At 33.7% G+C, this 25,654-nt stretch overlaps 1 protein-coding gene across 3 annotated transcripts in view; it reads left to right on the forward strand.

Annotated features, from left to right (window-relative positions):
- STRN3 (striatin 3) overlaps positions 1-25,654 on the forward strand; it is a 93,907-nt gene that overhangs the window by 26,126 nt on the left and 42,127 nt on the right. For all 3 annotated transcript variants that reach the window (XM_079127219.1, XM_079127217.1, XM_079127218.1), the window contains exons 2-7: positions 12,217-12,320; positions 12,732-12,805; positions 15,893-15,974; positions 18,204-18,377; positions 22,287-22,416; positions 23,579-23,720. In XM_079127219.1, coding sequence (XP_078983345.1) covers positions 12,217-12,320; positions 12,732-12,805; positions 15,893-15,974; positions 18,204-18,377; positions 22,287-22,416; positions 23,579-23,720 — 706 coding nt within the window. The remainder of the gene's footprint in view (positions 1-12,216; positions 12,321-12,731; positions 12,806-15,892; positions 15,975-18,203; positions 18,378-22,286; positions 22,417-23,578; positions 23,721-25,654) is intronic.

Below are 25,654 nucleotides of genomic sequence, written 5' to 3' on the forward strand. Positions count from 1 at the left end.
CACTGATGTCCAAATTGCACTCTTCCTGCCGTAGCCTTCTGAGTCACTGGGATTATAGGTGTGTGCCACTGCACCCGCAGATCCAAACTGCTGCTTTTATCACAGCATTTTGGACATAGTTTTTAAAAAATGACAAATCTGCTTAATCTTGTTCAGTATTACAAGCATTTATTGAATTTGGAATTCTGAAAGGTATAGCTTCTGTTCAGGGCTCACAAACCAGTGGGAACATTTAAAACATGGTTTAATATACAAAGAATTTTGAAGAAAGCACTATAAGAAGTGGGAAAAAATTATATTTGGGTAGAAAATTTTGTGGGGGGATCACTGTAAGTAGCTAGAATAATATTTGGAATGCAAATCTTGATTATTTCACTGTTTTACTTAATCTTCCACAGTACCCCCAAATTCCTAATATAACCTTCAAGATTCTTGGTCTGGTTCCAGTGACTAGCCTCACCTTGCATTTATTTTTTCTTTCCTGCTGCCATTCGTCTCTATCACTCTTCCTCTTCCTTTGGGGTTTTAATTGTTTTCATACCTCTGAGTCTAAAACCTTACTCTGTTCTAGTATATGTGTTTGAAGGATTGTGTACCCTATTGTACTATAGAAGATGATGTGATGCAGGTGTTGAACTGGAAGAAAGAAGGCTTGTTGATAAACTGGAGTCTGTATTCTTTTTAACTATTCTGTACATTGAAATAAGTGGAAATGCCAATATATAAAAAAATGAACTTTTTGCTTTGTGTACTTGAAAAATTAGAATTAAAATTGGGGTGAAGGGGATATGGGGGCTGAAGGTGTGACCCATCAGTAGGTGCTTGCCTAGCAAGCTTGCAGTTCTGGATTCAGTCCCCAGCACCAGCACCAATAAGAAAAATAAGGGGGTGGGAATTCAGCGCTGATTTTTTTCTTCTTTTTTTTTTTTCTCCCTCCCCTTGATTTGAGAATTTCATCTGTATTAATAAATTAAAGTTAATAAGCATAGCTCATTGCTGGAAAAAAATAATTATTTCATTCAGTCTAGGAATGGAGATATTTTATGTTAAAGTTTAAGCATGATGCACAATGAATCATAAGTTTTTGTTTATTTCTTAGACTTAGGGAAACATTAATTTTTTTCAATGAAAGTTAGTTGACACCTGCAATATGCAGAATGAAAAAGTTCATTTGCAAAATTGTAGGGTACCATCGTATGAGATACAGTGAAGTTTCAAGAAACCTGCATAGCATGGAAAGTAAAAGAAATGGTAATGATCAGGTAAAAGATTTACTTTGTAGGTTAAGTACTTGTCTTATTTGCAAGTGTATCTACTTATTGTCTAAATACTACCTCAGTGTTTATTTTTCCTGAGAAATAGTTTTGTTCTTAAAGATGTTCAGCCAGTTATGCTTCATTTTCTATTTTTCTTATCCTGGTGAGTGGGCTAGATAATAGCAGCAAAAGTATGTCTCACTGAATTTTCTTTCCAGTCTAGAAATGGCCAGTTATCTTCTTCCCTTGTACCTGCCATGGTTACTGTTAGCATTTTAGAAGCATACAGCTCCCTCAGATATATCTGTCCAGTGAATCCTGGAGCATGTTTTAAAAAAGGAAGATAAAAAAGAGGGAACTTTTATTCCTTTACTCTTCTCATAGAAATATTCATTCCTTCTTTAAGTTTCCCATATGGTGGTTACAGCTGAGAATTCCTGAGAGAGAGAATGTTTAGGACTGAGAGTAAGGAGAGAGCTGGGGAAGGGAAGTGCGTTTCCTGGTGAGGCTTAATGAAATAAGCCTTTGAGCTAGGTCTTGAAGAATAGGTAGAATTTTTTACAGAGAAAGAATGACCAAGGATATAAATGCAAGCAAGGGATATTAGTGTCTTCTGTAGGAGACATTTGAGCTGATGGTTTGTGGGATAATTGTGAAATTTCATAATTTTATTGTGTCCTATGATGGGATAATGAACGATCGATCATAAGTCAAAAAATGGATCATCCTCATACATGTTTATGTGAGGATATGAAAGAAAGTTTCTCCTTAATATGGTATATTTTCCCATATAAGAAGTGTGTATGAAACTGTGCTCAGCCAGCACTAAAGATCAAACATTTTGATTAATTAAAAATAATAAATAACTGTTTTCCTGAATTATTTAGATTTTGAAGTGTTGAAGATAGTTGAATAGCAAAAAACATGTACCCTAGGAATTTGTATGTGCCTAGCTCTCATCTATTCAAATCAGTAAGTGTCCTTTACTTCTAAAGGGATACAACAAATTAAACTATTAGAGTTCTTGATGTCAAAATGGTGGGAGTAATGTACTGTATAAATGTCACACTTCTAAGTGGTTTTATATGCCAATAATAACGTGAATAATTTTTCTGGGGTATTTAAATATCATCTCAAAAAAAGAGAATTAAGTAACATATTAACAACTAAGTTTTAACCCTCATCAAGAATTTTCAGAAAAAAGTAAATTTAAACCTTTTTTATAAGCCATTCTTGTGGGAAGATGTCATGGAATTCCAGAGAATTAAAGCCCAGGGTATATTGTAGTACTGTGGTTATGGTGGCAGATATAGATACACCTTATTTTATGGAAGTTTAATTAGATAAGTTATCTGTATGAGCTGTTGAATTTTCCAAAGAACATTTATTGTTTTCTTCATTGACTTACGGTTGAATATAGAGATTATGTTTAGGTTTTTTTTTTTTTTACCTTGGAAACTTTAAAATTTAGTTTTTAAGCTATACAGTGATTGAATTTAGTAGTAGTGTAATAAATATTAGGTATAAATAACCTAAATTTAAGATTCATTGTCTTATTTATGTTGTTTTTAAAACACTTTTTCTTTTATCAATGTACTGAATTAGCAAAATCTTTGCCTTAAAATGATGCTGTTTATCAGAGATTAAATCAGTACTTGTAGGTTTAAGTTTCTATATGATATTGTACACATATGGCCATTCCCATAATTTATATTTGAGGAAACAGAGAACTGTGTACTTATGACATTATTTATTCAGTAACTGAAATGTATTCTTTTTTTTTTTTTTTTTTTTAAATAATATATGCCAGGCATCGTTTTGGATACTAGAAATATATCAGTTGAACAAACAACAAAAAATTCATACTTGCATGGAACTTATATTCTGATAGCATTTGACAAACTTAACTAATGACAATATAGGAACTGTTGATTTGGTTTAATATTCCAGATTTCTTGGTGTGAAATCAGGCTGACAGATATTTTTCACCTTGCTTGCTATTCATATAGTTTTGTCAGGTTGCCTAGAGCCTAAATTAAGAATTCTACATCATAGGTGAAGTTACTGATGTCAGCTTTTGGTGTGAGGGAAACTGTTTAACATTGTGAGGTTACCATTCCTAATACATCTGCCCTTAACTTTTCTAGCTGATTTTCTCTCCCAATTCCATAGAGCAGCTTTATAGTTTGGTAAATAGTAGAGTGCACTGTGGAGTAAGATTGCCTGGATTCAGATCAGTGCCTCCACTGCTTGTCTTGGGATATTGGGCATGTTACTTATCTTTGTACTTCATTTGACTTTTCTGTAAAGAAGGGAGAACAATACCAACTCATAGCATCATTGTGAAGTGTAAATACTTGTGTTTGACATATGATTATAACTTTCCCTCCTCTTTATTTACAATTTTGAAATCCAAAGCATTCTGAAAAATAAAAGATTTTGTTAAGGGTTTGGTGGAGAAATTTTATTGAAGTGACACAATGCTGCCTTTTTTTTTTTTTAACAGGGATTAAATCCAAATGTGCTTAACTACTTAGCCTCATCCCCAGCCCTTTTATATATTTTATTTAGAGACAGGGTCTCACGGAGTTGTTTAGGGCCACACTAAGTTGCTGAGACTGGCTTTCAACTCTGTCCTCTTGCCTCAGCCTCCCGAGCTGCTGGGATTACAGGTGTGTGCCACCATGCCTGGCTATATTCTTTTATTTATTAAAATTAAAAACTCAGATACTTTTTTTGGAGAAATAAGAATGTGTGTTATGCCTCAGTTGGCATTAAATGAGGTGTTATGTAATACTATATGTGGTATATAAGCTCTAGCAACTTTGTAAAATACATCTGGCCTCATGGGCTTCAGTGAAGGATTGTGTCCTGCAGTAGTGAAAAATCATACTATTTATACTTTTAATTTTCTCATACTAATAGTATCAAGATTTATAGTAATTTAAATAGCATATCTAATCAGTATAATTGCCTTAGTTACTGATTATTAAATGGACTTCAAATTTTAAGACAGTGATAAATGAATGAAAGCTGTTATTTTTTGAAAGCTTGATAGAAAACAACTTATTTGTAATCTTAACTATGAATGTTTTAGGAAGCATAGCAGTCTTAACAAGTCTGCCCTCCAGTGAGGATATTTTTTCCCCTCTGATCATAAAGTGTGTAAAAATGATTGTTACTTTATGATAATAATCTTTGGTTTAATCAACACTCTCTTGTCACTGACTTCACCCAATTTTGTCATAGTTAAAAACAAAGCAAATGATAAATGATGAAAGTATTTTTTTTAAATTCTAATCTTTCATACTGTTAAACAAATTTCATTCTCTTTTCAAAGGTGCATAAATAATAAGTTACAAGTAATGCAACCTTTTTATTCTTAGCAAAATAGCATGGTTGGATGTAGAGGGAAGTGAATTGTAAATATCTGTGTAGAATAGTTATCAAGAGATTGATAGAATGTTGTAAGAATAAAATTCTGATGGGGAAATGGCTCTGTGCTGCTCAGGGTGTGTGTAATTCAGTTATTATTCTTCAGATTCCAAATTGGTGCTAAGACCAGGTTGCTGCCTTTTGTATGTTTCAGAATTTTTTGAACTTCTGTATATGATATTTATAACATTTAAAAGATGGTCAAGATGTTAGGAAATGTGTTTTTAGAGAATACTATTTAAAATGGCTTGTTCAATCGGGGTGCAATGTCACATACCTATAATCCCAGCAGCTGGGGAGACTGAGGCAGGAGGATCACAAGTTCAAAGCCAGCCCCACCAACTTAACCAGACCCTCAGTAACGTTGGGAGAGCCTGTCTTTAAATAAAATATATAAAAGGACTGGGGATGTGACTCAGTGGTTAAGTGCCCCTGGGTTCAATCCCTGGTAACAAAAAAAAAAAAAAAAAAAAAAAAAAATTGTTCATACCTTGGAAGGGGTATACGTCTTATACATTAATGGAAAAATAGGCTTACCTGTGGCTTAATGCCTTCAAATGTCAGATTAATGATAATTTATGGAATAGAGTTGCCAGTTAAAAATTGAAAATCTGTAGTGCTTTAAACCAACTATTGCCATGTAAAATGATATTCAGATTTTAAAAGATGGTTAGACAATGGTGGTAGTATTTTGATAATTTAATACCTATTTTAGACTGTGTTATAAATAGAAAAGAAAAAAATAAGATGTTAAATTTGTTTTTGGATATTCAGTATTTGTGTTACTCTTTTCCTTGGACTTCTTTACATCAATAAATTAGAAATTTTATTTATAAATTATATAAATAATATGTTATTTATTTATTACTAATTGCTACAAGCTGAATTTATCTTTAAGTTGCTTCAAGACCTAAATTATTTTGAAATTTTCTTTTTTGGGAGGATTACTGGGAATTAAATCCTGGGACTCCATACCACTGAGCTATACCCCCAGTCCTCTCTTTATTTTTTATTTTGAGACAGGATTTTGCTCATTTGCTGAGGGTCTCCTAAATTGCTGGGACTGTCCTCAAATTTTCCATCTTCTTGCTTCAGTCTCCTGAGTCTCCATGTCTGGCTGAAAGTTTCTTTTTTAAATCCTTGGAAATTAAAGTTGCTCCTTAATGGTGTTGCCATTTCTGAATTCTTCAATAACTGCTGAAGTTTTAAAAATCATTAAATAAAACTAAAGTCATTTATATCCAGTATTAACCCTTTTTCTTTTTTTGGCCTAGGGATCAAACCCAGGGGCACTTTACCATTGAGCTACATCCCAAGACCCTTTTATATTTTGTATTTTGAGACAGGGCCTTGCTAAGGTTTGAAGGCTAGCCTTGAACTTCTGAGCCTCTTGCCTCAGCCTCCTGAGTCACTAGGATTACAGGCATGCATCCCTGTGCCTGGCCAATTACATATTTCAGAGTAAGAAAAATCTTTCAGAACAAATTTATTAATTTATTTTGTTGTTTTAGTCAAGATAGTGTTATTTTAGAAGTGAAAACGGCAGTCATTGTAATCAGGTTTAGGCAGATATAAGCAGTTGTGAATGTTTTAAGTTTTGCACTGGTGACATCTAGTGGTCTTTCAACTAAAAATAATCTGTCGACATTATTACTCTATATACATGTATGATTGATTACACTACTGGTGTGACTCTAGCACCATGTACAGCCAGAGGAATGAGAAGTTATGCTCTATTTGTGTACAGTGTATCAAAATGCATTTTATTGTCATGTATAATCAATTAGAACAAATTTTTTAAAAGTTAAAAAAAAATCTGCCAAATGTCAATAAATACTCTTGGACACCTCCCACATGGAGAAGGTAAAGGATTGCTGTAGGAGGGATGGGCTGGCTGGGAAATAAGAGCTAAGAAATTTATGTATCAGAAATAAAGACAAAAAAGGCAAGAATATTTTTGAGGCAGGCACATGACAATTGAGCCTTCCAGAGGAGTCTGGCTGTAACAAAGGAGTGAGCCCGTGCTTTATTTATAGTGGTGCAGATCAAAGGGAACCGGTAGGAGCTGTTTAGAGAAAAACAGGATGGGGTAGTGTGGAGGTAAGCAGGCCATTTGGCTCTAGCAAGTCACCCCCATCTCTGGGTACTCAAACCTGAGCAGTGAGCTAACTCAGGATACCATGTGACTCAGGCATTCTCGAACAGTCAGTATCTGACTGTGAGTTCCTCAAGCCAGATATTGCTGCGTGATGACTCCAAACTTCGTGGGGTTTAAGGAGGCATGGATGGCTTCCAGCCAAATACCAAGTAATTCTTGTGTGATAATCATGTGCTGATTATTGAATAAATTTGGGTATTATATAAGATAGTTCCCAGTAAGCTCTTTTGCATGCATTCATAGGAAGAGAAAATCAGACAAAAAAACATTGTTACTCTGAACTATCAACTGAAATTTTGATTACTGATTCAGTTCCCTTACTAATTCAGTGTATTTTTATTGCTCGGTGACTCTGTCTTGGTAGGTTTCCCATTTCTAAGAATGTGTCCATTTCATTTGTGTTATCTAGTTGATGTGCAAGTGTTAATAGACCTTATAATTTTTTTTGTGTGTGTAGAATTGGTAGAAATGTCTCCTTTCATTTCTCATTTTTGTAACTGGAGTCTTCTGTGCTTTTTTTTTTTTTTTTTTCTTAGTCTAGATAAAGGTTTGTCTTTTGTTAGTCCTTTTTGAAGAACTTTTTAATTTTTCTATTCTCTTTATTCTCTGATCTTTTATTTCCCCTCCCTCTGCTACCTTTGGGTTAAGTTAAATTGTGAAGTTAGGTTAATTTAAGCTCTGTTTTGTTTTTGTTTTATTTTTTGTTTTTTGGTATGGGATGTTTAATTATTGAGCTACACCCACAGACCTTTTTGTATTTTATTTAGAGACAGGGCCTTGCTAAATTGCTGAGGCTGGCTTTGAACTCCTGATCCTCCTGCCTCAGCCTCCCAAGCTGCTGGGATTACAGGTGTCTGTCAATATTAAGCTCTTTTTTGTGTGTGTGTGTGGTGCTGGGGAATTAAACCCTGCTTTGTGCGTGTTAGGCAAGCATTCTACCAACTGAGGTATATCCCCAGCCCCAGCTCTTTTTTTCTTTATTTTTTGTTGTTGTTTTTCTTTTCTTTTTATGGTGCTGGGGATTGAACCCAGGGCCTCGTGCATGAGAGGCAAGCACTCTACCAGCTGAGCTATATCTCCAGCCCTCTGTTTTTTAATGTAAGCATTTACAGCTGTAAATTTCCACTTCAATACTATTTTTGTTGCATCTCAGAAGTCTTGGTATGTTTCTGTTTTCATATGTTCCTTAACTTCATTTAAGAGTTCTTTTTGATCTGTTGGTTATTTGAGTGAGTTATTTAATTTCCACAAACTTATGGATTTCTTATTTTCTATGTTATTGATTTCTAACTTTGTCTTATTATGATTAAAGAAACTATTTGGGTATCGTTTAAAGGCGACTGAGTCGGTGCAGTGACACATGACTGTGGCCTGTGATCCCAGCAGCTTGGGAGGGAGGCAGGAGGATCTTGAGTTCAAAGCCAGCCTCAGCAATGGCTAGGTGCTAAGCAACTCAGTGAGACCCTGTTTCTAAATAAAAATACAAAATAGTGCTAGGGAAGTGGCTCACTGGTTGAGTGCCCCTAAATTCAGTCCCCAGTACCAATAAATAAATAAAAATAAAACTATTGAACTTTCTTTTCTTTTTCTTTTTTTTTTCTTTTTATTTATTTATTTTTGTTGTTGTTTTGTTTTTGTTTTGGTCTAAGAATTGAGCCTAGGACCACTTTACCTCTTGAGTTACATCCCCAGTCCCAGAGTGGCTAAATTGCTGAGGGGGGCCTCCCAGCAATCCTGTCTCAAGCCTTTTGAGTCTCTGGGATTACTCTATGTACCACCACACCTGGTGAAAAATTATTGAGATTTAATTTGTTGTTTATTATATTTGATGTATCCTGGAGATTGTCCCAGGTGCACTTGAGAAGAATGCATATTCTTTTGTTGAGTAAAGTATTCTTCATATGTCTGTTAGAACCAGTTGATTCATTGTATTGTTCAAATATTCTTATTTCCTTACTTCATTCTATCTGGTTGTCCTGTCCATTAGTGTGAGTGGGACTTTAAGACATCTAACTATTACTGTTTCTTTCTTCAGTTCTGTCATTGTTTTCCTTCATATGCCATATTTCACTACCTTATCATTGCAGGGTCTCCCTTTAGTGAAAAAAAAAAAAAAAAAAAAAGTGGGATGTGACCATTATGGAAAGTCCTTTGTTGGGGGGGGGGGGTGGGCAGAGAATTGTGCCTGTATTACCTAAAAATCATTTATTACTGAACAGCAGTTAGTACAAGATTAGGTGCATCAAACATTTGTGAATATATGTCAATGTGGTAGCAATGATTATGCTGTGAAATACTGTTACCATTGAGATGTCCTGTTGAAGTCCAGGTCTTTGGTGTCCCGAACATAGAATTGAGCAAGACACTCAGAAGTAACAGGGAAAATACCGATTTATTGAAGGTGAAGATAGCACTCCATTAGAGTGGATTGGCCTAGCAAAGAGATACTCAAGGACCCAAGATCTGGAAATGAGGGGCCTTTAATGCTGAACTGTGGAGCAATCTCTCCCCTTTACCTCCCTGATTGAAGAAGATCTTCCCTATTTGTTCCCATTGGGTTACCTTGTAATACCTGATTAGAATATTTTCCAGTTTTAACCCCTAGGTTACTTTAGAAAACCTAGTTAGAATACTGCCCACTTCGCCCCCATTGGTTATTTTCAAATTGCAACCTGATGCACGAGTTGTCTTGGTAAGTGGGATTTATTATAACCCCTTTTATAATGGGACAGGACTCCATTTCCTCCTTCGACCTTCAGCGACTTCTTTCTTATATTTTGTCTGCGCCATTTTGGTGTCTCTGAACTCTTACCTAACAGTATGGTATTTTTGTTGTCTGTTATGTGTGTAAATGTTTATCGTTGTGATGTTTTCTTGCTGTATTGGACATCATATATTTTGTGTATATATACATACATATGCGTATATGTACATATATATTGGTCATTTACAACCTTATTTGATTGAAGTCAGTTTTGTTTGATATTAGTAAAGAAAGTTGGCAGGCTTTTATAGGACTATATTAGACTTTATGGGCCATATAGGGTCTATGTTGCTCCTTTTTGTTGGTATGATATTTTATGGCATTTAAAAAAATGTAAACATTTTCAATTCCAGGAGTGTCCGGAGTAAGTTTGAAGTAGTTTATCAGTCACTACTTTGTCTTTAACAGGAGTTTTGGTGTGGGTTTTTTTTGTTGTTGTTTGTTTGTTTGTTTTGGGGGGAATTGAAATGAATTCTCAGTTCTTTCCTTTATGGTTGATGTTTTTATCTTGGTCAAGAAATCTCTCAATGTTAGATCATGAAACTATGTTATATCTTAAAAGCATTATTGTTCGGCCTTCACATTTAGAACTGTAATGCTTCTGCTACTGTCTTACACAGAAGTTTGTTTTTAATTTTTTCCTCATTTGGGAACCCTGTTAAGCACTGTTTGAAGTGACCATTCTGCTGTGTCACCTTTCAGAATCATGTGATCTTCTGTAAGTTGATTTCTGGGCTTTCTATTCTCTTTGTATGTGTTTCTATCCATACATCAACCATTATCTTAATTTCTGTAGATTTATAATACATCATAATATCTGGTTAATATTGGATTGGAATTAAATCTTGAGTGGGTGAAATTGGATGGTTTTACAGTAATAAGTATGCTAGTTCACTTTAGCTTCTCTTTATTGCTATTTTTAAATTTCTGAATTTTCTATGTGGAGATCTTATGTATTTGTGTTAATCCTAACTATTTTTTGATGTCATTGTAAATATATTTTTTGAGATTGCTCTTTTTAAAATGTGTTCATTTGCTATTAATGGTACATTATGACCTGTCAGAATAACTGGAAAGTCCATTGTCAGTTATACTTCACTGAGTGCTAAATCCAGTTTTATTTTTTATTTTATTTTATTTTACTTTATATTTTAGTTGTAGATGGACACAATACCTTTATTTTGTTTATTTAGTTTTTTAATGTAGTGCTGGGGATCCAATCCAGTGTCTCACGTGTGTGAACCCAGTTCCTCATGTGTACTAGGCAAGTGCTTTACTGCCGAGCGACAACCCCAGCCCCTAAATCTTTTTTTAATTGGTTATTATTATAACTGTTGGATACAACCTTTACATTTTCAGTTGGAGCACCTTCTAAATACTTGGTGATAAAGGTCATAAGGTCAGTTCTGACTTTGTGACTTCTATTTCATCTGCTTCCCTTCCCCACTTATTCTGGTAAAGACATGTACTTTTGAAGTTTTATTTTAAAAGTTTAGAAGACATTATGACTTTGACTTAGTTTGTGATGCCACTTTCAACCACCAGTAACTACTTTTTATGCAGAATTTTTTTTCAGTTTTTTCCACTAGTAATAATAGAATACTTTATGAGACCTAGAAATTGAAGTCACATAAAAAATGTGATTTTTTTTTTTTTTTTTCTCCCCCGGTGCTGGGGATTGAACCCAGGGCCTTGTGCTTGTGAAGCCAGCACTCTACCAACTGAGCTATATCGTCAGCCCTGTGATTCATTTTTAAATTTTTTTAAAGTGTCTATATAGGAAAAAAATTCAGTCAGAATCTTTCTTGAAACATGTATAATGAAATTAGTACATTTTACCTTTTGTCCATAGCTTAAGACAGTAAATGCTAATCTTTTATTTGGATACTTATTTTTATAAGTATTAAGCTGTTCTAACTTTTCTCAGTTATTGTGAAGTTGTGGAGAGTTACATGTTAAATTTTTAAGGATAATTGAAGAATAATTTTTTTATGACAGTTGGCATTTATTACTTTGGTGTTTTTATTAATCAACCTGATTTAGCTGGTCTTTTGGCCAGTATAATTTCTATTGTAGAAATCCTAACTTAACATGTTAAAAAACTTCTGCCTGATTTTGTTTGCTTTGATTCCATGCTCAATGAAATATATATATGTATATTTTTTTTTACAAATATAATGATTGTTTGGCTAAGTATCTTTCTATACTGAACAAACATTCTTGTGAGTCATCTCAACAAGTGCATTCTGCCCCTTGTGAGAGTTGGTTTTGATGTGATATATTTGTAATGATTAATATTCCTATATGATGCCAGTTTCTTTAAACATTATTCCTAGTATAGAGTAGGATATGCTGGGAAGGGCTAGAAGAAGGCAGAGAACTGATTTTCTTTGAAGGATGTGTAAAGACAAAATATTATTATTATTAATTCTAAAGGAATGTAAGTAAATAATTTATAGTTTTCTTTATTTCTTAAATTATTTTGTTATCTGACAAAGTCTGGATGAATTTTAAATCTTGGTGTCATAAAATGTAGAAGTTTGCACTTGTTTTCCTTTTTTTAGTTTCCTATGTATTCTTAAGTGTGTATTTTATTTTTTTAGGCACGAATAGCATTTTTACAAGGAGAAAGAAAAGGTCAAGAGAATTTGAAGAAGGATTTAGTAAGAAGAATAAAGATGTTAGAGTATGCATTAAAACAAGAAAGGTATGTGTGCCTCATTTCCTTGTATAAATAAACTAGAACAATATTCTCATTTATAGCACTGTAAAATATATTTGAAAGCTTTTTGAAAGTTTTTAAGCCTTGCCCAAATACAAGATGACATTTTTATTGATTCAAATGAGGGAAAAGAAAAACAGATTTAAATAGTTAAATTGAAATAAATTTTTTAAAGACCAGGAAAAATTTACCTTTCTTTCCACATGAATGTTTTTGTTACTTGGATAATTTTCCTTTTTGTTATCTTTTACAACAGTGCATTCTTCAGTGTTCTTTGCAAATAAACTTTTAAGACAACATTCATACTAGGTTTTGTTATTGGAGTAATGTATAGCAGTAGTCAACTGTAGAAAAGGAAATAATTTTTCTTTTATGAATTTATTCTCAAATTTTCAGAGCAAAATATCATAAATTAAAGTATGGCACAGAACTGAACCAAGGTGATTTGAAAATGCCAACCTTTGAATCAGGTAAACTTGATTCTTCTTACTACTTCTTTCTTTTTCTTTTTTCTTTTCTTTTTTTCTTTTTTTTTTTTTACTCATTTTTAAATAACAGACATGTTTTTTTAACATTCATTTTGCTTTGATAACATTAGACAGATGATTGACTATTATGAACTCTCTAAAATTGGGGAGAAAATATTAAAAGAATAAAAATCAGTAGTTTTGATCTACATCTCAATCCTGAGGTTACTTGTTCTACTTTGCGTGCATTGAAACCTGTGTGAAACTATTGAGTGCATTTTTGGTAGTAATTAGAACTGAAAGGGTACCAAAATATCTACTTTTTATTGATAGGCAATTTTCCCCCCATTTTATATGAGCTCATATTTTTGTTATTTTAAAAATCCTTTTTTTGGATGGAAATTGAGAAATCATGCTGAGTAAAATAAACCAGACTCAGAAAATCAAGAATCCAATGTTTTCTCTAATACGTGGAAGCAGAATAAGGTTGCAAGGCAGGGCTGAATATCTTAAAGATATAGGGAAGATCAGTGGAGATGGAGATGGAGGGAGGAAGGAAGGGAGGTGGGATGGGAAAAGAGAGGAATTGGGGGATGATGTAGCAAAATCAAGTTATGCTCATCTGTAAATATACCACAGGGAATTTCACCTTTATGTATATGTAGAAACCACCAAGCAAAAATAAATGAGTTAAAGGAAGATCAGTATAGTAGAAGAAAGAGACTTAAGGGGAGGGAGGGAAAAGGCGAGGAATGAGGACTGAAATGTAGTAAATCGAATTACACGCATGTGTAATTTTTGTCAAAATAAACCCAAATTATAATTAAAAGAAGAAGAAAAGAACATCTTGGGGGGCAGGAGAATTGAAACCAGAAGTGCTTAACCACTGAGTCACATCATCAGTCCTTTTTTTTTTTTTTCCATTTTGAGATATTCCTTACTGAGTTGCATAGTGCCTTGCTAAATTAATGAAGCTGACCTTGAACTTGTGATCTTCCCTCAGCCTGGGATTACAGGCATTTGCCACCACGCCCTGCAGTATTTTTAAAGAGGCAATTTCTTCTGTGGTTGTTATAAGTGATTTTAAAAAATAAACCAAATGTTATAAATAGAAAGATAGGCAGGGGGACTATTAGATTGAAATAATTATTTCTACAAATCAGAGACTTCTTTGTGTGTATGGAGGGAAGAATGAGAAAATACTAACAGATTGTTAGGGTTAGAGAAGTAATGCCTGCAGAAAGTATTTAGACTCTGAGAAGTGTAGGAGCCTAATAACCATGAGCCATTCTAATAGTTCTCAACAGTAAGTGTGGGGATTGGTTTTGCAAGCCATTCTCTTCTTCACAGTGTCTTTATTTTAATTTTTTTTGTTGTTGTTGTTCTAATTAGTTAGACATGACAGTGTATATTTAGACACATGTGTACCCAAATGGAGAACAACTTCTCATTCCTCTGGTCACACTGGTAGTGTAATCATACATGTATATAGGATAATAATGTCCATCTCATTCCACCATCTTTCCCATCCCCACACCCTCTCCCCTCACCTCCCTCTGCATGATCCAAAGTCTCTTCATCCTCCCCATTTTTATTTTAATGGAATTTATGGCAAAATATTTCTATAATATTAATATCAAAATTAGTTAAATTTCACTCTAAGGATACTTTGAGAGCTTAACTCACTTGAAATTACACTTACTTATTAAATTAACTAACTTGCTTGCTTATTTTTCCGCTTTCTTGGCTGGGAATTGAACCCAGGACTTCACCTCATTCTACTTAAACTTTAAAAATGAGTATGCTTTGTTATCTAAGATTAAAATGTGACTCTTTACCTAGTAAAAACTATTTCTGGTTTTATTTTAGTTCTAAAACTGGCTGGAAAAAGTCTTGTAATGCAGACTTAAGGTCTATTGATACAGACCCAAAATTATATTATTCATTATTTTTATATATACCCAGTATTTTGCCTATTGATTTTGAATAGCTTATGTAATGCAACCTTTTTATTTCAAAGGCATTTAATGAAGCTGAATTCTCTTTGTTAAAAAAAAAAAAAAATTCCTAATAACATCTTAAAGCTGGAACCTTTAATCAAAACCACCCTAAGATTCCATCTCACCCCAATTAGAATGGCGATTATCAAGAATACGAGCAACAACAGGTGTTGGCGAGGATGTGGGGAGAAAGGTACACTCATACACTGCTGGTGGGGCTGCAAATTAGTGCAGCCACTATGGAAAGCAGTGTGGAGATTCCTTAGAAAACTTGGAATGGAACCACCATTTGACCCAGCTATCCCACTCCTTGGCCTATACCCAAAGGACTTAAAATCTGCATACTACAGAAATACAGCCACATCAATGTTCATAGCTGCTCAATTCACAATAGCCAGACTGTGGAACCAACCTAGATGCCCTTCAATTGATGAGTGGATAAAGAAACTGTGGTATATATATACTATGGAATATTACTCAGCCATAAAGAATGATAAAATTATGGCATTTGCAGGCAAATGGATGAAATTGGAGAATATCATGCTAAGTGAGATAAGCCAATCTCAAAAAGCTAAAGGACGAATGATATCGCTAATAAGTGGAGGTTGACACATAATGGGAGGGAGGGAAGGGTTAGAGTTAGGGTTAGGGAGGGGGGCAAGTATGGAGGAAGGAAGTACTGTATAGAGGGTAAAGAGGGGTGGGAGGGGTGGGGGGAAGGGAAAAAATAACAGAATGAATCAAACAACATTGCTCTATGTAAATTTATGATTACACAAATGTATGCCTTTACGCCATGTACAAACAGAGAAGCAACATGTATCCCATTTGTTTACAAAAAAAAAAAAAAAAAAAAAGCTGGAACCTTTGATTTTTTTGAATCCTTCATAGTAACAAAGTACACTTGGATTTTCCAGTTTTAAAATGGTTACCATAAGTAATTGAGTGACATAGTAATCATACTCTTAATTTTTTCAGATCCTTTATAAATGGTTAGCTGTGTTTTTGTGGGAATTTATCCTTAAGAAAATTTGACAATATTTTCAAAAGTTGAAATAATTTTTGTAAAACTTTTTTTCTTAATATTTAGAAGAAACCAAAGACACAGAGGCTCCCTCAGCGCCTCAGAATAGCCAGTTAACGTGGAAGCAAGGCAGACAGCTGTTAAGACAGTGAGTAATGGTTTACTTTCAATTTTCTTTAAATCAGACATGAAAGTGCTTACGCCGAGTCTTTTTATAAGTAAGAATTATTAATTTGTAGTGGGACAGTGTGTTATGTTTTTTTGTTTTGGTACTTTGTTGTTTTATAGATACTTTGATGTTTTTAAAGTTTGTTTCTTCCAAGTTTCAGAAGGATGTTAATTTCTTATTGCAAGGTAGAACGTCTAAAAACCTGGGTGACTTAAAGGTCAGAACAAAAACAATATAGAGTTCATATTTACAGGTTCTCTAATTCTTTAACTACAAATTTCCGACATTTGGTTTCTCTTTTGAGTCAGAATATGACTGGTTTAGAAAAGGAGTTTAACTGGTTATCTGAACCTTTGCAGAAATGGCTTATCATATCCTCTTTAGAAAAGTTTTTGAGGAACCTTTTTCATTTTTGGATTCTTTGCTGTGTTGGAATTACTTCTGTGGCAAATCCTGTTTATTATCTCTTATCTAGTTTTTCTTTTCCTTGTATTTTAAAAACTGGTACTTGCTTCCTGCTGTTACAGTACCAAACCTCAGTTCTGGACATCTGTGCTTTCTCTTTATTAACCCTATGAAGTGTTATCAGACCCTTGATCTTGTCGTTACCCAGAAACTACTTCTGCTGGAATATTCATGATCTGAACAATCATTAGGTATTCTGCCTCTCTCACTGTGGTTGCCATGTTACTTGACATCACCTTAATCTTTAGGTCCTTGACTACCTCATTTTCCATTTTATCTCTTGTGCCTGTGGTTGCTTTATTCATTTGTTTCCCTAGCTCTGGCTTAGACCTCATGATCCATCATCTTTTTCTAGCACCATTGCTGCCCACTGTCACCCCTTCCTCACCATTTTACTTTACCTACCTGTAAAACTTCACCCTAATTAGTTCATTCTATCTGCTTGTTCTTAAGGGTAGTTTCTCTCCAAGGTCTTCCTTCCTGTTCATTTCTTAGCTGTTTAATCTGTTTTCTTTTGTGACAGTCTTCTGAAGCTATCACTACATATTGAAGAATCTTTTTTTTTTTTTTTTTTGGTTCATACTCTGTCTTTGATGTAATTCCTTTTTGAAACTTTTAGTTTGCTTTCATGACATCACTCTGTATCATTTTTCCTCTGCTCATTTCTCAAGTATTTTCATTATCCTTTGATATTTTCTTACTTTTCTAGCTCTTTAGATGTTCATGTTCTTAGGCAGATTTTCTTTTCTTTCTTGTGCTTGTACTTTGGGTGATTTCATTTAAATCCATGGGTTTAAAATACCATCAAAGACTAATGATCCAAATATGTATACCCAGTCCAGGCTCTTCTGAACTTTTTCTTGTTGTGGTTGAATGAACCCAGAACCTGTGTATTCTTCTGAACTATTGACCTATGTTCCTGATAAATACTGTCATTTGATTTTTTTTTCCTGATAATTACTTATATGCTGGATTCTGACTCTTTATTCTCTGTTTCATTGAATGGAACCATCAGCCAGTCAGAAACCTGAAAATTGTCTGGAATTCCTACATCTTCTTTCATTTTACTGGCATGTTTATTTGTGCATTGAGTTATGATTAGATTTTGCTTATTTTTCTCATGTTTATTCTCCATTTTTAGTTCTTGCTCTGTTAGTAACCTAACAATCTCCATTTGTCACAACAAGTCATTTAAAACTCATTATTGGTGTATCATGATCTGGCCCCTTTCTTCTTTCCAGTCTAGTTTAAATATCATGGTTTAGATAAGACAGGGTTTGAAAACCACAAAACTAGAAGAATACTATGGAATCTTAGGTACTAGAAAGAAAATTAGCCTGTCCATCAGTCTTTGGTTATGAACCCTAGGTTTAAACTTAGCATGTCACTGTTCAAAGGTTCAGTACTACTTATTCTTTATTACTTCTTGGACATTTTTACATTTACATGCATGTACACATCTCATCAACTGCTGAAAGCTTTTTAAGGCACTAGGATGTTTTAGGTTTCAGTATAATTGTTCCCTCAATCAATGTTGGCCATGCTATATGTTTTTCTTATTTGCATTCTCGGTTTGTGATTGGCTTTGTTCTCTTAGAACTGAAACTAGTTTGTAGAGAAGAAAGATGTTGAGACAAAGAATATAATTTATAGAATTATGGGTTTTTTCTAAAAATTTTTTGATGGGATTTTTAAGACTGGCAGGTGTATGTGGGATTTAATATTTTTAATTTTCTCTTATAGGTATCTTCAGGAAGTAGGTTATACAGATACAATATTAGATGTACGGTCTCAGCGGGTAAGGTCATTACTTGGACTATCTAATTCAGAACCAAATGGATCAGTAGAAACAAAGAATTTAGAACAAATCCTGAATGGTGGTGAATCTCCCAAGCAAAAAGGACAAGAAATCAAAAGGTATGATTTACACTGTAGGCTCCCATTGTTTCAATAATGGGTACTATTAACTTTCTTTAGCTCCTTGTTATTACATTAACAGTTTTTAAAGCACATAGAGTTCAGACATAAAGATATGTCACTCCACGCCCAAATGGTACCATGGGCAAGTAAATTTTGTACTTGGGTGCTTTTTAAGTTTTTCTTCATTAAATTTTGCATGAAGACGACTCCAGTCTGAAATAGGTACAGAATTAAAATGCAGATTTGGGATTAATTTCTTGTTCAGAGCTAGAGTATTTAAATTGTAGTGCTACTCTTCCACCAGAATGAGCAATGGTTGTTTAGATAGTAGTATGAAAGAAAAAAGGCTTTGTATTATGTTTGGACTCAGAAAACTACTATATGCACTTTTTAAAAAATATACTTTTTTGAGTTAAATTCACATACTATACAATTCACACATTGAAGGAATATGATTTAATAGTTTTTAGAGTACTCGAGTTGCTCATCTGTTTAGAATATTTTCATCACCCTAAAAACAAAACTTGTAATTATTGACTGCCACTTTCCATTCTCCCATATCCTCCAACCATGGACAACTAGTCTACTTTTTTATCTCTTTAGATTGGGTGTTCTGGATATTTCATACAAATTGTCTTTTATGAATCACTTATGAGCATAATATTTTCAGTTTGTTCTTGGGTAGCATGCACCAGTATTGGTGCCAAATAGCATTCCATTCTGTGGATGATAATAACACGTTTTGTTCTATGTTACTTCTTATTCAGTTGAAGGGCATGTGAATTGGTTTCACATTTGGAGATACTGAATAAGTTTTAGGAACTGCCACACACGGCCAGGGTGGCTGCACTATTTTACATTCACATCAGCAATGCTATAAAGTTTCTGATTCTTATTGTCTACCAGATATGCTTTTGATTGATAGAAACTTGATCAATGCAAGAAGTCAAGCAGATGAAACTTTTTTTCATTTGAGTAACATAGTTTAGTTAAAGGACAAAAAAAGAGAATGGAAAATACCAAATTAATTGATTTAGAACTTATAAAGTAATAATATCCACAGTCTATGAGCTAATGTCAGTTTATACCCTTAATGTATTTTGGTGACATATAGTTGTCTAAAACATGTTCTGTAAACTTGGGAGTTAAGCTTTTGATTTAGGGTTTTTACCTTTGAGAAATACTCTTTAATAAGTCAATTCAATATCATATAGAACCCATATTTTCTTTACTCTGATTCCAGGAAGCATTAAGTATTTTGTAGCATACGAGTAAAAATATCACCATACATTTTCAACCAAACTGGTCAGCTAACCAGACAAAGTAGTTAATAGACTTTATAAATATTTTAGACTAATGCAGTTGGCTGTAGCATATCTGGATCTGAAATCTGAATTAAAGGCCCATGACAGAGACTATACTGTCTTCTAAAACTTCTTGCTTTTGCATGATAATTACTTTTTGTGGTTTTTATGGGGAGAGACGGTCAAAAAACACATTACATGAGCTCTTCTTAACAAACATTTTAATTGTACAGTACAGTATTGTTAGCACAGTATTATGTACAGTAGATCTAGAACTTCTCATCTTGTTTACTGAAACTGTATATCTATTAAACTCATCCTCATTTCCCCCTCCTTCCAGATCATGGCAACCATTATTCACCTAAATTTGACTACTTTAGATATCTTATGTTACAAATCATGCAGTATTTATTCTTCTATAACTGGTTTCTTTCATGTAGCATCATACTCTCAAGGTTCATTCATGCTGTGACATAGGACAGGATTTCCTTTCTTTTCATGACTGAATAACAATATTTCACTATATGCTCTATGGTACATTTTCTTTATCCTTTCTTTATCTATTTGTATATACATTGTACATTTTCTTTATTCATTTGTCACTGTGTCCTACACAACGGAGTTATGAGCCAACTGGGAAATTAAAAGTCTGAAATAATATTTAGAAATAAAGACAAAAGACATGGAAAATAGGTTCACAGCTGGGGCCTGGTGGGTGGATGGAACCTGATGGGCCTAATCTGTAGTAAAAGGAGACAGCCTGCCAACCTTTATCTTACAGGGGAACACATCAAAAGAATTCATTGTTAGGAAGGGTTCTTTAAGATAAAAGGAGGCAAGAAGCTGTGGGAAATTGGCCTGGTCAGGGCCTTATCACTTGTGCAGTAATTCTTCCTCTTCCAGGCAGCTGACACCTCAAGGCTGTTTAGCACATTGGTATCTCTTTCACCCGAGGCTAGCAGGCATCTAAATTCAAAGCTATCAAACTCATAAATTCCATGCCACATGTGAAATTGGCCCCAGTAACTGCAAATGGGCATGTCTTTCTACACCTTCCCTTGGAAAAATTCCCAGATGTGGCAATCAAGCTGTCCAAGGCTATGGAGTTCGAAACAATAAAGTGCCCTTCCCGACATTTCATTCATCGGTAGACATTTAGGTAATACATATTTTAACGTATTCTAATCAGGGCTAATTTTATTCTTAGTGACAGTACTTATACTTTTTTGATTCTGTACTAATATAGGTGTGTTATGATTGAACTATTATTAATGTGCTACTTGAAAACTCCTAGGAATAAGAAAATGATGTAACATGTATAGAGATTTCAGCAAAATGGTATTTTATCACATTCTTTCTTATGATAGGAAACTTAGAAGAAGACTTACTGTCCAATAATAGAGAATGATAAGTTTTGGATTCATCATGTTAGGGGCAGTATGCCTAATGGTTAAGAATGTGAATTAATGTAAGACAGTTATAACAGTGCCTGGTAAAATAAGCATTATGTATTTGATCTTATGGAGTATTGTGTATTCAGTTGAAATGTTACCCCTCCAGGAGTAATGTTTACTAGATTCTGCTTAGTCATCCTTACTGTTGTATTTCCTGATTTGTGCTGGTGGGATGTTTTGGGTATATTATAAAATATTACAAATATCTACTTAATGAGGATTCAGTGGGAGAGAGAGTTCTCTTATGTAGATCTGTAAGTAGGAAAAACTTGCAGTGTCTTAAGTAATGGTCTGATTTATTTTTGAACCTCCAGTTGTCACTCCTTTTTCTTTTTCACTCTGTTTAGAATCTCAGGACCAAATTTATAGCCTTCCTCTAGAAAGTGTACTGATTCTTTTAAATCTTTTTACTGTCTAGCCTTTCCTTTGACTTCATTTTATTTTCCTTTCATCTGGATATATTAATTTTTTATTCTAATATTTGCCTGTTCAGAATGAGAGAGGTAATAAATTGTTGGCAAAGAAAAGAAATTATAGTATACAAGAAATTATATACAGACTTCCACTTAAATATGAAAGGTCAAAGGCATTTTGCTTTTGTGTTTTCCAAAAATTCTGCACAAATGACTGTGAAGGACTTAAAATGAATAAACACAGTGGGACAAAAAAATTGGTTATAGTCAGGCACAGTGGCACCTGTAATCCCATTAGTTTGGGAGGCTAAGGCAGGAAGATTGCCAAGTTCAAGGCCAGCCTTGGCAACCTAGCAAGACCCTAGCTCAAAGTAAAAAACAGAAAGGTTTGGAGATGTAGCTCAGTAGTGGAGCACTTTTGCCTAGCATTTGTGAGACCCTGGGTTCAATCTTCATTACCACCAGGGGTGGGTTTAAAAAAAAAAAAAAAAAGAAAGAAAGAAACCAAAGATACCAAAGGGAGCCAGTAGGGGACAGGGTTTGGAAGCTCAGTGGGTAGAATGCTTTCCCAGTGTGCACAAGGTCCTGGGTTTGATTCTCAACACTGGAAATAGGGAAAAAGAAGCCGGTGACAGGGGGGAGGGGTATGGGGAGTGGATGTTTAAAATAGGAACCAAAAAGAAATATTAGAATCAACCTTTGTATAGTTGGCTTCATCTTTTTCCCTTCCCATAGGCCTACTAGTGATGTTCTTGAGACATTCAATTTCTTAGAAAATGCTGATGACAGTGATGAAGAAGAGGAAAATGACATGATTGAAGGCATCCCAGAAGGAAAAGATAAACATCGGATGAATAAACACAAAGTAGGAAATTTCAGTTTTATATTCTTATTAGCTTAGGTATTTGAATAGTAATTTGAATAAAAATTTTTGAGATATATTAAGTTCCATTGGGAATGATTGATCATTGTTTATAGCATGGCACCTCAAAGTTGTATATATTTTCAGTTCTTACTGATTTATGCTCATAGAATGAGAATTACTATTTGTTGTATTGTTCAACTAAATGGCAAGAAGAGGTCTCTTTTTATAGGACTAGTCCAGTGGTTTTGAAACTTTTTAAAAAAGTTAACACCCTTTCCACTCTGGCCACAATTGAAAAATCACTGCTGAAGTCTGTCTCTTCAGGTGATAAATTAACTGAAGCTGCCATGTCCCACCCTGGGTGAGGGACTAATCTACGGATTGTAAATATGTATCAACATTCTCATTCTTTGGTAAGGATTAGTAAAAATTTGCTTTTGCTCATAACCTAAGAAATAGATTTGTCTTATTTGAGTGGTGATGGGGATTGGCTACAGGAGTAAAAGTAGAGAATCATCCATTTGTAAATTACCTGAATATTGTTCAGTGTTTCAAGGATGTGAAACAAGATGTGAATAAATTCAGGTGAGCTACATTGGAATTTTATAATAATGTAGGAAAAACGACAGTGTTTCTCAAAAACCTCCCAGTCTACAATGGCAGGTTTCAAACTCTTATGTATTTCATATGTGTAATGTATATTCTTAGGTGAACTGAGATTTTGATTCTTTCCTACTCTTTTTGTAGTATGCTATTATCACACCTGTGAACTTACCTTAGTTATTAATCTATATCTCTAAATGATGGATCATGCATGTAGTTCATTTCAAGTATATGAGGTCAGTTCAACAAGTGAGTGGTTCTTTAATGGGGAGCAATTGAGCTTTTACTATAATTAAAGAAGTTAACTCTTGATGAATAGCACTTTAACCATTTTTTTATACCACATTGTTTGAACCACAAGCTTACAAATGAGCTTGATACAGTACTTTTGAACCATTTATCTAGGATAATTTGAGATTTATGAATTACATAGAAAATCTAAAAATTTGGATTCAAAATAATTTAAAAAATGGGTGTGAAATGTGGTTGTATGAAAACACTAAAGGATCCTTTTAAAATTTAGAATAAAAATAATTCTTGGTTTATGCTCTGTTTATAGATAGGTAATGAAGGCTTAGCTGCAGACCTAACTGATGATCCTGATACAGAGGAAGCGCTGAAAGAATTTGATTTTTTAGTGACTGCTGAAGATGGTGAAGGAGCTGGAGAAGCACGGAGTTCAGGGGATGGCACAGAATGGGGTAAGATGCTAAAGAAATGTGGGGGTGGGAGGAAATCTTTCATTTAAAAATAGATGATGATGGTGGTGATTTTTTATTATTATTAGGAACGTTTGTATCTGAAAGTATGGTGGAAGGTAAACTGAGAGCAAGGAGAAGTGGTATTGAATAATTTAATTACAGGATATTTTGTACCAGTTTAGGTTGGGTGACTGAATCTTCATATTTTAAATTTATCTTGATTTAAAGTTTGAAATGTTTCATTGACTTAGAAATCTCTTTTCTCTTAGCAGTTTTTTTTTTTTTTAATAAGCATTACTCATTTTTAAACATTCCATTATTTAATTTGGTAGTCTAGGTTCAAGAGGACTCAAGTCTGAGTGTGTTCATATGGTATTATCTGACTTATTGCTAGATAGGAATGCAGTTCTTGATTCTGAATTATAACTCTATATGGGGCAAAATTTAATGAAGATACTAAACTTTATTTTGTATAACAATTAGTATGCAAATGTTAGGGCTTCAGTTTTGAAAGTGCTACATAATACTAATTCAGCCAAAACCAAAAGAAAACAGTCTACACAGGGCTAAAATCCCTATTTGGAAGTAAAATAAAAATGTAAAAAAATATTTTATTTGTCTAATGTATTTTCTTGTTAAATATGTTCATTCAGTCATTGTTGAATGTCAGCATATTGTCTGGTAGAGGTGGAACTCAAAAGTGTGTTCCCAGAACTTTATTGGAGAAGATTACGCTAATACATCAAAATTTTGCTTAATTACTATCAAGATTGATTATCATCAAATTTTTAAAAACTATTTTGGTGATAGAAATCATAACTTGGAGCTTAAAAAAAAATGTCTCATTTGTGTATTGAAACTGAAGGTTGCTAATAGCAGAAGAGAAACCTTCTAATCTATTAAGATGATATGTTGATTATCTTGATATAAAAATTGATTACTTAAAATATTTCGGTTTTGTTATTTTTTCATTGTTTATAATTTTAACCTTGTTTTTGGATCGTCACTTCTTCTAAATGGAAATAGAAGACACATTAATTCAAAACATTAACTCCACAGTTGCTTTCTAGACTTAGTATGCTTTTGTACTTATCTGAAAATGGCAATATTTTAGAAATTTCTTATTCAGGAGAAACAGTATAAGATCCCAGTTTTTTGTTACTTTTTTTCCCCAAGTTTCTGTATGCATCCCATTCAGTGTTTATTTTTTCTAATGAACCCAGGGCCTTGTGCTTGCAAGGCAAGCACTATACCAACTGAGCTATATATATCCCCAGCCCTTTTCTAATAATTTTAAAAGTAGTTTGTTTTTCCTGATTATTTTATAATGCAAGTATATTTTAGAAGATTTGGAATCCATAAATAAATGTGAAGAAGAAAAATAAAATATACCTGTATGCTACTTTGTAGAAAGAACCAGTTAACATTTGGATTAGTATATGACTATTTATATGTAATTTATTTAAATAACAAAGATTTTATCAAGCATCTGTTTAGCTAAGTCTTGACACATATCCATTCCTATTACCTGAACCTAAAGTTGCTAGAACTTTATCTCTTAGTCAGAAAAAGAAACAAAAATTTCAGAAATTAAATTTGCATTAAATTAAATTAAATGCTTTATTACTTTAATAAGAAAGTACCCAGATATGTACAACTGGTCATTCTGTCCAAAGACTTTCTAAGACAAAGTGTTAAGAGAGGATTTAATTAGTAAATGACAACCATCAATACTTTATGTACTTTTTACTGTCAGCATTTGAGTGACCTGTATCTTATGTAAGTGGAAGTAACCAACAAAGCCTCTTACTTCCAGATGGGACTGGAACATTAAAATATTTTAAGTTCTTTTTTTGGTACCAAGGAGTGAACCCAGGAACACTTAACCACTGAACCACATCCCCAGCCCTTCTTTTTAAAATTTTTTTATTATG

The sequence above is a fragment of the Sciurus vulgaris genome (genome assembly GCF_902686455.1).
Source record: "Sciurus vulgaris genome assembly, chromosome: 2".
Classification (NCBI taxonomy): domain Eukaryota; kingdom Metazoa; phylum Chordata; class Mammalia; order Rodentia; family Sciuridae; genus Sciurus; species Sciurus vulgaris.